A 12,533-nucleotide genomic window follows, 5' to 3' on the forward strand; every position below is an offset into this window, starting at 1 on the left:
ACTGTTAGGAGAGCAGAAACATGATGGCCCTGATCCTTGTGGTAGTGGTCAGGTATTCCAGCAGGAGGGAGACAACATGTCTTGGGAAAACTATTTTTGGTGGCATCCCTAAGCATGGACCATAGAACCAGGCTCTTAACTCCTGTGTCCAAAAAGGTCGGCCTTACTAACACATGCAGCTGACTTTGAACCAGGGCCAAAAACTGCAAGAACATGGAAATACTGTGAACTTCCCTGAGACCTGCGGGTATAGGGCAGTATATAAATTAAATAAAGAAATAAATAAAATAATTTCCCAGCTCTTCTGGAGGTGCCAGGAATTGAACCTGGGACCTTCTGCATGCAAAGTAAGGGCTTGCCTACATTTGAGCAGTATTTTGCTGCTAATAAATCCACACCCCACCCCACCTTCAAATAAGACTAGATTAGCCCACACCTGCATATATTTGAATTTGTATATGAAGACCAACTTTGGTCTTTTTCCATGCACCTTAATTGCATTTGGCCCATGAATCACCTTGCCTGCACCTGCATCATCTTTTGCACTGCACACGATACATTCACATCCAGAGCTTTTTTCTCTATGCTGCTCCCCTCCCTTTTGTCCCAGGTCCCCTTCAGAACTAGCCGCTCTCCTACCCCCCACCCCCTGCAACTCAGCTCAAATTTTCCAGGTGTCTCATTTCTCAATTCACAAAAAGCTTGAAGGCACACTAATCTGTGAACAGAAGAAATCAGCAGGACACTAGCAACTCCCAGTTTATTGAAACACTCTCTGAGCTCAGATTGGCATCCGTGCCCATTCACAAAGAGAACTGGGATAAGCACCAGCAAATCCTCATAGAGGAAAACATAAAACCTGGCAGAATCCGGAGAGCTTCGTGGGCTGGGGGAGGGAGTTCCAAATCCTCAGATTACGCACTCTAGTTGCTCTGTATGTCATGGTGTGCAAAGGAAGGTGATAAATATAGGTGGTAGGGAGGGCCAGGGTGTGGATTGGGACCTGACTCCAGCCTGTCTGCAACTGTCTTTTGCGCTGGGAGAGAGCAAGGGCACTGAATATAGAGGTCCAGCCAACAGGAGAGATTACATTTGCTTCTGTTACAAAAGGGCCTTCCTAATCCTGCCCAACAGGCTCTGATTGTCTAATCTAATACCAGGCTAATGGGAAAGTTAGGTCTAGGAGCTATGATGCAATGAGCTTTAACGCTTATTACAAGCATGGTGGAGTCTGTGAAAGTGGCTTTAGCTGAATACAATCAGAGGATGGAAAGAGTAATCCCCAGATATCACAGCCCAGGGCATACCTCATTCTGTGCATGAGATTAGCCTTTTGCTGCTGGTATATATGGATTGGGGGTGGGGAGGAGACAAGACAACTGCATTCTTGCCCGCCTGTAGCTGTGTGTGTGCGCGCACACACGCTGATCTCCCACTTTTTGCAACCCACATGACAAAATTTATAATATGTTTTGTGGGCATGTTTCCTTACCTCTCCTGTATACAGGGTATCCTACTGAGACATGTCATAGGCAAATCAGTAATCTGAAAACATTTAAAGCAAACATTGCACTGATGCATTTATTGATTTGTTGTTCCACTTGTCCCAGTCGGACAGGGTGAATTGCTGTGATGTGCAAGGCTCGCTTTCTAAATCAGACAAACTTGTTCACTTTGCTAGCTTTTACGTAATAGTTCCCTTCCCTATAATCCAAATCCTTCATCATCACCAGTGCACAATCTCAGTCTGGATAAATCCCATCCAAATCTGCACCATGCCTTTAGTTTTCTCCTGAAGCAGGTTAAAACTCACTCCTTTTATCATGCCTGCCACTCACTCTTTTATGGGAATTTCCTCCCTCGTCTTCTTTATCTTCTCTCACCCAATTACTTGCCTAGCCCTTTCATACTAAAATCTGTATAAATACAGATTTCTTCCTCTAGAACTGCAACATCTTTTCCCCTGGTTTATGTCTTAGTGCTCCCAATCCAATCCCAACATGAGGTGTATACAGTTAGCTTTGTTTCATGTGTGAATGAATATTGGCTCTTGGAAGCACTCTTGTGGGCTGAACTCTCATTCCTTCTCTGCCTCCACAGTAACGCAAACTCTGTGAGAACCAAGCACTCACTTATCCTGATTTATCTCGTTTCTCCATTAAATAGAGCTTCCCCAGTAAAATTTTGATTTCTCCCCATTGCCTATTGTGTTACTCTGTTTCTCACAATGACTATGCATTTTTTCTCTTGGGCATATTTTAATAGCAGTGTGTGTGTGTGTGTGTGTGTGTGTGTGTGTGTTCTGCTTCCTTGAAAATTGTATCTAGAATATCTGTTGATCCTACTAACATAGTGGAACTGGGGGTCTATGCACACCAGTACTGACACTTTTCTTGCCCTGCCCCTTACCTCAGCAGCACCTTAATGTGCTGGGCAGTGGCGTAGCGTGGGTTGTCAGCACCCGGGGCAAGGCAAGTAATTTGCACCCCCTAACCCGTGGATTTGCGCCCCCTAACCCTAACCCCCAGATGTTGTGCCCGGTGCGGCCAGCCCCCCCTGCACCCCCCACGCTACGCCACTGGTGCTGGGAGCCTGGTGGCTGCTCTGATTCCAGCCCTTTACAGTCCTCCTGCCAGTGCTGGCATAGAGTAACCCTACTCACCTGTGAATTCAAGGGGGGAGCTCGTGGTTGCATTTGCCAATCAGCTTACCCAATCGGAGCAGTGCCTGATGAGCCCATGTCAGAACTAGGTGAAGAGGGAGCCCAGTGGTTGCAGCCCAAGGAACTAAGTGGTGGTGGGCATTGGGGGGCTGGTTTGTGCTGGGGGGAACTGAGGGCAGATGGCCAAGCACTCCCCGCCAAAAGATGGTGCTGGGCCTGGCTGAGGATCTGGTCTGTTTGTTGGTGTAGAGCGTCCCAGTAGAGGTAAAGGGAAAAGAGCAAGCTGGTCTGGACAAAGCTGAGCAAGTCAGACATTATCCTGTCAGTTCTGCAGGAAAGATCTCAGGTTTGAGGAACTGCAGCAGGGAAGAGGTTAGATGAGTTCCTGGAAGAACACGGTTGACACATGGCAGAGCCTGCAGGGCTGTCTTGCTCCAACAAGTTTGTGTGACTCTACCATTCTTGTCTTTGTAGTAAAGCATCCCAGTAATGTTGACAGTCTTACAGGGCTTGGATCTGTACAAGTTTCTACATGGCGTCTGTCTGCATCTTTCTCTTGCTGTCATTTCTTGGAGGAGTTGCTGGGGCTGTTGTTTGGTCTCATCCTGTCACTCAGGCTGATTTGGGTGGTTAGCAGATAACAGCTCAACATTCTAATATTTTCATCTATGGAGGCCCCACTGAAATTAGCAGTTATCTCTCTCTCTCTCTCTCTCTCTCTCTCTCTCTCTCTCTCTCTCTCACACACACACACACACACACACACTCACACACACACACACACTGATATTTGTACTGGGATGGAACCTTCAAATGATCCATTTGCCACAAGGAATCAACACTTCAAGCACCCGTTCCAAAATATCTAGGTATACCCTTGGAAACCATATGAATAGAAGGAAGTGCTGCCACCACAAGGAGATCAGAATATGTCCCCCTGTTTGAATGGTGCATTTTTGTTCATTTTGAAATTTCTGTAGTTATGGATTTGAGGTTTGAAAATGTGCCGGAACAAATAGATCTACTCTCTAAACAAACAAACAAAAAAAAACACAAAACCACCCAGCATTTTATATATTTAAACAACCACAGCATCAGTACATCATTTTCACAATACTAATGTAGATAGAAAATGTTCTTAGTTTCATTTGATAGGTAGGAAAGTAATGTCTTCTTACTTATCCCAGGATATCAGTCCAAAGAGTTTCGTGTATGTATATTGGAATCCTGAGGCCACCTTGCCCATTGAACAAAAGCATACAACTGAGTGGCAAATATAGCTATTCTTTTGAAATTGCTTCTTGCAAAATTTGCAGAGCAGATACTTGGATTTTCAATGCTTTGTTATTTTATCCCTTTGGAACTGGTTAATTGCTTTGCAGGGTTTATAAGAAGGTTTTGAACATGGTTGATTGATATTTGCTTTTTTACATTGATTTTCCAATTCACTTCAACTGTACTTTAAATAGCATAGTGTGGGAGGCTGCTTGCTAGCTACTCTTAATGTTTAAAGGGATAGCTGTCTGGAGATATCAAGACCAACTTCAAGGAAACACCCTATACAGTACATAGAACCCCAAATCAAATGAAGTATGATGAGTTCCAGTAAAACCATTCAGCAGATAGCAAGCCATGTGCTATTCAGAGATTCATAGGAAAGGAACATATAGCAAGCTGCCTTATATCAAGTCAGAACACTGGTCTGTATAGCTCAGTGTTGTCTTCACTGACTGGCAGCAGCTCCCAAGGGTTTCATATGGGGGAGATTTCCAGCCCTACCTGGAGATGCTGGGGATTGAACCCTGGGACCTTTCTGCATGCAAAGCAGATGCTCTGCCACTGAGCTACAGTTCTTCCCTTTATGAAAAACTGAAGAAAATAAGGGCCTGGGGCTTGAGGTACCTTGTTTCACAGCCCTGCTCAGAGAATAGGTGCGCTGGGTGACCTTGAGAAAGTTGCCCTGTGCCAGCCTGGTGACATGGGGAAGCCACCGTGGCAGATTGCCATGTTTCCACATGACAAGTATTTATGGGAATGCTTTGAAACACCTTTTAGGCCTGGGTTGTCCCAGGAAGTGGCAGGCCAAGTCAAGGGATGTCAGGGCCTTCATAGGACTGATCTCTGCAACCTGCTGTTTTGCTGGCGCATGTCAGGAAATGTTCCTGTAAACTGGGCCTCAGTTGCCTATCTGCGAAGCTAAAGTATGAGTGGCCTAACTTGCAGGTTTATTCTGACGATAAGTGTGTAAAGACTGTGAAGCATTTTGCACGTGATGATGATTTAATAGAACATGGGAGCCACCTAGGCATGAAAAAAAAAACACTACTTCCTGCTTAGTTCCTCAGGAAGCTGTGAGTTTCCCCATCTTGTGGAGCAGTGGTTTCTGTAGTGAAGTTTCCTTACACATCCCTGTCTCATTGCTCTGCAGGCATCCTCTGGAATCTGTCTTCCAGCGATAACCTCAAGGACCGCCTGGCCCGTGACACGCTGGAGAAGCTCACAGACCTGGTCTTGATTCCCCTGTCTGGGACAGGCAATGCTGCTCTTATCCAGCAAAATGCCTCAGAGGCAGAAATCTTCTACAATGCTACTGGCTTCCTCAGGTATTTCTCATTACTAAATTAAAGACATATTCCATGGCTATTGGATCCTTATAATACCTTATAGCTTGGGAAAGCTATGCATGATGTGGCAATATTTCAATATCCTCGGTGAAGCAATATTAAAGAAACAGAGGCAGCGCTGCTTTTACACTGTGAAAGCTTCCATGGCAGGTCAAAGTGGTCCATAGTGTAAGCTGGCACCAGTGTTGTCATTCGCACTCTGTCCTTCTCTTAGTACATTGCTGCTGACTAAGATGGCATGAACAATGAATTGGTGCACCATCCAGGACAGAAGCAAGGGGTTGGGAGGGGACTGTTAAACAATGCACTTTGGTTAAGCAATGTTTAACTGTTAAACAATGCACACAATGAAACGGCACTTTTGATTTTTAAAGCCAAGAACGTCACACTTATTAGCGGTGTCTATGAATAGCTTATGGGGCTGTGTTGTGGATTGTAAAATGGGCCAGTTTGACTGACAATGCAGCCCTGCCCATTTCTCTTTGCATGGATCTCATTTGGCTGCCCCTGACAGTGAGACTCAAAGTGCAGTCCTAACTATGTTTACTCAGAGATAATTTCTATTGAATTCAACAGGCCTTGCTCTCAGGTAAGTAGGGTTAGGTCTTCAGCCTACTTTTGGGGTTCCATTGTCAAGATCATGTTCTTTCTCTGCCTTATACATATACAGCTGCCAGGTCAAGCAGAATAATTTACCCGAGAGATGCTGCTTCCCTCTGATATGTACCTGGCAGAATCTCCTGCTTTCTGTATTTAGTATATTAATTAGTTTGACCTTTTTAAGATGTGATGGCAGGTCTCAGGAGACAGGAATATTATTCCCTGTGATGACATGCTTTTGTGTTTCCCTTCTAGGAATCTTAGCTCTGCCAGCCAGCAAACTCGTCAGAAAATGCGTGAATGCCATGGGCTGGTAGACTCCATGGTCAATTACATTAATAGCTCACTAGAAGTAGGGAAGTCAGAGGACAAGGTGAGTCCTCCCCTTGTTAGCTGGTTGTCTTGTAATGTGCTGTGGCTGAACCATTATCTACACAAGGCCAAGAGATCTTTATTCCAAGGCCAAGTTCTCTGTGGTTATTCTTGTACATGTAAACAATTGTGATGTGGAATGATTTCTCCCTAAATCATTGAGGGCCGTCTTCTTAAGCCGAGGTTGTGGTTTCATTCTTCTGTACCAAGCTGGGCGATGCTTTTGTTCCTTACATCCACCAGATCTGTTCTTGTCAGGTGGTGGCAGAGAAGCAGCAGACTTCTAGATCCCGGCTCATGTTCTAATCAAGAGTAATTCTGTTTTGGAAATTACTCTGTTTTTAAAGAGAGCATGCAGAAGGCATCTGTTTCTTAAGCCATCTTAATCATAATACAGGAAGGGCAAAACATACATCAATTATCCATGGATGCTGCTGGCTTTCAGAGTATTATTCTCTGGTATGACTGCTTCATGCATGTGTGGTGTAGTGGTTAAGAGCGGTAGTCTCGTAATCTGGGGAACCGGGTTCGCGTCTTCGCTCCTCCACATGCAGCTGCTGGGTGATCTTGGGCCAGTCACATTTCTCTGAAGTCTCTCAGCCCCACTCACCTCACAGAGTGTTTGTTGTGGGGGAGGAAGGGAAAGGAGAATGTTAGCTGCTTTGAGACTCCTTAAAGGGAGTGAAAGGTGGGATATCAAATCCAAACTCCTCCTCCTCTTCTTCTTCTTCTTCTTCTTCTTCTTCTTCTTCTTCTTCTTCTTCTCTGAGAGAGCCAAGAGTAGGTTGATAGTCTGCCTCAAGTAGGAGACCTCCCCCTAAATCGGTGGGGAGAACCTTTGCCCCCTCCCCCCATATATTACTGTATAACAGCTGTCATCATCACTGGCCCACTGGCCATGCTTGCTAGGGCTGATGGGAGTTGTAGTTCAGCAACTTCTGGAGGACCCAAGGTTCTCCACCCTTGCCATAAGTCAAAACTTCCTTTGTTACTTTTCCTGACATGAGCTCTTCACACAGACTTTGGGAAGCAGTCCAAAGACACGGCAAGCCACTTCACACATTACACATAGACAAAGCAAGGTCTGCCAACAAGTGTACACTCAGATTGGTGCTACGGCCAATCACAAGGCGTGTGTGTGTTAAATGTGTTTTTTACACTTTTCAGTTTAGACATACATATGGAATTTTTGGTGTACACCCAAAAATGGAAAGTGTAAAGCAACCCTTATTCATGTAGTGTAGTGAACAGAGCATCAGACTAGGGCTCGAATGTCCTTGGTTCAGATCTGCCCTTAGCAATGAAACTCGCAGGATGATCTTCAGCCAAGCACTGATACTTGGCTAACCTACATCACAGAAGACCATGTATGCTATAATGGGGACCTTGGAGGAAGGGCAACATAAAATACAAGAAAGAATAAAAGTCGTATTAGCTTGTAAGTGGTCAGATAAGAGTATATTGAATTCTTCCATTAAAATTCAGAGTATCTGCAGCAACAAGTCAGCTAAAATGTGATGTGTGGGTTTAAAAAGACTTGAATTTGACTGTTTCTATACATCTAAGTAAAATAATCTAAGTTTTCTGTAGACCATGAAATAATGCATTTTTCTGTGCCTGGGCTGCACTGGTTCAATACAATCAAATACGCTTGGTTGCTCCTTGGGTCAGAGCTGCCTGGGAATCTCCATTCCTAGCCTTTCTCATTCTTGGCAGAAGTGTAGTGCAGATGTCTCCAAGCACAGATGTAGCCCATATCCCTTATCCTGACTCCAAAGCCAGTGAGGAGTCTTCTTGTAAGCTGCTTCCAGTAAAAAACTGGAAAGGCAAAATATAAATTATGTGTGTGTGTGTATGCATAATATTTTACATTTGGGGCTTCTCCAAATTTTTGCCTGAGGCAGCTGACGAGAAGAATCAAACACAAACAAAAATACATAAAATACTGAAATCTACATAGAACAGCATCTTATAATACAATCCACGGCAACCACTTAAAAACATAATTCCTTAAGGGCTTGCCAAAAGAAAGAAAAGGAAATACTTTGCATTGGAAAATTTGCTGTAAATGGTTCGTTTAAAAGCACACCCCGCTTTTGTTGTCCCTACAGAGTGTAGAGAATGCCGTCTGTGTACTGCGCAACCTCTCCTACCGTCTCTATGATGAGATGCCTCCTTCTGCACTCCAGAGACTGGAAGGCCAAAGGAGGGGCGAGGGGCCAACCATGACTAGCGAGCTGGTTGGATGCTTCAGCCCACAGGGCAGGAGAGCTCGAGAGGTGAGAGGGCAAATGGTGTTATTATGGGGGGTAGAAAGAAGGGCCTGGCAGCAAATGTTGCTTAAGGTAAGGAATTGCTGCATTGTGTTTTTAATATTGGGTTGGGAGCTGCTCAGAGTGGCTGAGGAAACCCAGCCAGATGGGTGGGGTATAAATAATAAATTGTTATTGTTATTATGTTAAGAGATGGTGAAGTGAGCCTATGAAGGTTGTTCATCTGAAGTCTGCATAGCTTAATTTGTGCCCGGGCTCTGCCCAAACATGTGTTTTTATTGTTGGCGCTCATCCCCCACCCTCAGAATATGAAGTAAGAGTTTGTTAAAGTATCCCTGAAAATGTGACGACATTTTCCTTGGTTCTGAGTAACTACAATGAAACCCCCAATTTCAGAGATGAACTTTCAGATCAGTAGTTGTTGCCTTGATCCTCATCATGCCTGTTGCTCGATCTAAGCACTAGGATAGAAGTTGCTTTTCAGGGTGTGAGGGTGACATCCCCCAAGGAGATCCAGAGCATTATCAGTGGAGGTGTAAGCTCCTTCCAGTATTTTCACATTGAATGCTGGGAATTAATGATACAGTGAAGTGAACACATGCAAAGCAATTATGAAGCGAGTAAGATCCCGAAATAGATTGAAGTGGATTTAAGGCGTGAGAAGCTGTGTCCATAGAAATGGATGACAGCCATGGTGGAAACAGTGCATGAGCTGAGGTCTGGGCGAGGTATGAAGGGGGTGATATGGTAGAAAACGGTTCTCTAGACCCCCATAGAATGGTCACTGAACATTCTCTCTCTTTCCCTCCCAAGCTCCACATGAACTCAGACATTGTGACTTTCACAGAGGTCTCTAAGGATCCCAAAGGGATGGAGTGGCTGTGGAACCCTCAAATTATAGGAGTGTACAACAGGCTGCTACAGAGATGTGAGCTAAACAAGCACACCACGGAGGCAGCCTCTGGGGCTCTTCAGAACATCACAGCAGGAGACCGGAGGGTAAGGTTAACAGCTTGAAACATCCCACCAAGAGTCTTGTTGGGTACACTGGAATAAAATGGTGTGAAATTAAGCAGGGTGAATGCGGCTCAAGAATGTGTTCTCAGTCTATCACTTAGAGGGTTGTTTTTTTAAGATGGCAAACTTTGAAGACTAGCAAGAAACTAACAACTGTTGAACTGAGGACTTTCCTACCCATTGGTGGAATATTGTATATATTCTATTGACTTATACACTCAAGGGGAAGGCTCTGAGCATTTCCCCAGCTTCTGTTTCGTAATACTGACACTGCCACAGCCTAAAGGTTTCCTAAACAACATGAAGAGAAGGTGCCTGTGAAGGAACTTCCCTTGCAGGCTGTGCCTGCCTTACCTTCCTTAGACCTGAACAGGCACTGCTGTGAGAATTCACTCTCCATGTCACAGATGATGAGAAGAAAGGCATTCATAGGTGGCTTGTGCAAAATTTGAAAAGAGATGACAAGGCCTCCCTTACCTACTTGAATCCAAAACATAGCTAGGACAGAAAAGACTAAGAACCAATAGATCATACAGCACTGGGAGTAGATGAAGGGGAAGGCCAGACAGACTTCTCTGTTTGCAGTGTCCCAATACTTCTTGTAGGTATATAGGTCAATAGTTCTTAACCGTTTTGGCCCACAGACCCTTTTGAGGATTTGATGAAAGCTATAGACTTCCTTCCCAGAAAAATGCACATAAACACACACACATGCACACAAACGTTTGTTGCAATGGAGGGGTGGGGGTTTTTTGCACTTTGTTCACAGACTTCCTGAAGCCCATCCATGGACCTTTGGTTAAGAATCCCTAATGTAGGCCAATGAAAATATTTAAATAGTTTTGGAAGTGTACTTTGAAGGAGAAGGAATAGCCAAATATCAGTGCCACTTCTGTCATTTGTCATAACCAGCTCTCCCCAATTCACAGTTGGGAGGAAAGCTTCCCGTTCTCTTTTCTCCTCACCCCTGAAGAATAACCTGATGCTTTCTGTGCTGTAGCACTAAATTGCTGTGGAAACCTGCCATGGAGGCATCTTAAACACAAGGGTTTTTGATAAACAATGTTGTAGCAATTAGCAGAGGAAATGTGGGAATCTCTCTCCCCACATCTGCAACTTGAGCTCAGATGCTTTATTGACTTGGCTAACAACTCATCCTCTTGCTGGCTCCTGTTTCATTGTAGTGGGCTGGTGTCCTCAGCAGAGTGGCTTTGGAGCAAGAGAGGATCCTGAACCCAGTGCTGGACAGAGTCCGCACAGCTGACCATCACCAACTTCGTTCACTGACGGGACTGATTCGGAATCTCTCCCGGAATGCGCGCAATAAGGATGAGATGTGTGAGTGTCATTCCAATTGGAAAATATAGCAAAGGTCACCATCCCAGGACCTGGAAGAAAGCTGGGAGGCACTGTCCTCCATGCAGAATGACCTTGCCTACTCCATGCACACAGTGTTTCTGGTGCGTGTCCCATTCCTTGGGGCTTCACCTATAGTCACCTGCATCACTGATCAGTTTTGTTTTTGATTTGCAGCAACCAAGGTGGTGAGTCATTTGATCGAGAAGCTCCCAGGCAGCTCTGGAGAGAAGTGGCCTCCAACAGACGTGGTTGTCAACATTATTGCTGTGCTGAACAACTTGGTTGTGGAAAGCCCTGTTGCTGCACGTGACATTGTCTACTTTGATGGCCTGCGCAAGCTATTCTACATCAAGAAGAAAAGGGACAGGTGGGGAAGACCTGGGGATTCCTCCTCCAATTCCATATGCTGAAACCACCAGTTGAATTCCCAGAACTCCATATTCAGTCACATTTTAGGCCATCTGGCTGCTTTATACCAATTGCAAGGGTGTGAAATTAGTCCACCTGCTGCTAAACAGTACGTCCTCCTGTCTAAATTTCTATTAAGGGGAGTGTTTGTGGATTTGCAAAGCTGTGAGTCTGTTCCTACAGCCCATGCCCATTTGTTAAGACAGACCCATTTTCTTCCAGAAGTGTAGCCCAAGCCTATTGGATGTATCACTGAATTTAGTAGGGCTTAGTCCTAAGTACGTGGGAGGAATTCAGCTGAGTTGTCCCCCCCCCCCTCTTCCTCTATGCGCTTAAATTTGCTCTGGAAGATGGGGGGAGCCCCCCAGAACAGGTTTAGGGGGCACAAGGGGGAAGGAGAGTAGCTAAATCCCACTGCACAAGCAGACCTTGTTCCTTGTGTCCATACCCCACTTAGCCTTATGTGGAATTCCTCACTATGTGTCTAAGGGTTGCTACCTTAATTCTCAGTGGTTCACTAATAGACATGATGTAACCTAGTATAAAATCCACCAATAGTTTATGAAGGAAGAGAGTCTATGTCTTAAAGTGCACTTGCAATGTGTTGTGACTGTTTTTATTCTCCAGCTCAGACAGTGAGAAGTCGTCGAGAGCTGCTTCCAGCCTCCTGACCAACATGTGGCAGTACAGCAAGCTTCATCGGGACTATAAGACGGTATGTTCCTTCCTCCCAATTACGTAGTGAACTTACAGGGGAAGAACTGACTTCCTGCCCAGTCTAGAGGGGGAAGTATGGTTGCCCCTTCAAGTCCTGCAGTGTGAAAGCTTGCACTCCTGGACATCCACATCACAAGAGAAATGACTTCATAGGGTGCCTGTGCTGCAATATGCATGAGTAGATTTCTGATTCTAGAAGAGGGAGAAGAGGTATCTTCTAGATATGATCAGCTACAAAGGCCAGCACGCCTATATTAGTAGTAGTTTTCTGGAAGAATGAATTTCAGTAAGTATAGTTTGTCATGGAGGCGTAAGAAAACATATACCTGCTCTACGCCCCTATTTTGAATCACTATTAACAGTATGGGAGCCCACCCTATGCCCTTTTGCATCTAACTTTAACAAGGGATGCTTAGTGGGTACCTGCTGTGCTTTGGGTTTAGCCCTATAGTACTGAATAGGAAAGTGACAGAGATGTGCTGTTTGTTCAGCTGCCATTTT

General features: G+C 44.9%; 1 protein-coding gene across 3 annotated transcripts in view; it reads left to right on the forward strand.

The window, feature by feature from the left end:
• PKP3 (plakophilin 3) overlaps nt 1-12,533 on the forward strand; it is a gene marked incomplete at its 5' end in the record, with an annotated part of 66,811 nt that overhangs the window by 50,726 nt on the left and 3,552 nt on the right. For all 3 annotated transcript variants that reach the window (XM_083597681.1, XM_083597680.1, XM_083597679.1), the window contains 7 exons: nt 5,091-5,265; nt 6,142-6,259; nt 8,370-8,537; nt 9,345-9,530; nt 10,733-10,886; nt 11,082-11,274; nt 11,943-12,030. In XM_083597681.1, the coding sequence (XP_083453807.1) occupies nt 5,091-5,265; nt 6,142-6,259; nt 8,370-8,537; nt 9,345-9,530; nt 10,733-10,886; nt 11,082-11,274; nt 11,943-12,030 (1,082 nt within the window). The remainder of the gene's footprint in view (nt 1-5,090; nt 5,266-6,141; nt 6,260-8,369; nt 8,538-9,344; nt 9,531-10,732; nt 10,887-11,081; nt 11,275-11,942; nt 12,031-12,533) is intronic.

Source organism: Podarcis filfolensis (genome assembly GCF_964270895.1).
Source record: "Podarcis filfolensis genome assembly, chromosome: 1".
NCBI classification, from domain to species: domain Eukaryota; kingdom Metazoa; phylum Chordata; class Lepidosauria; order Squamata; family Lacertidae; genus Podarcis; species Podarcis filfolensis.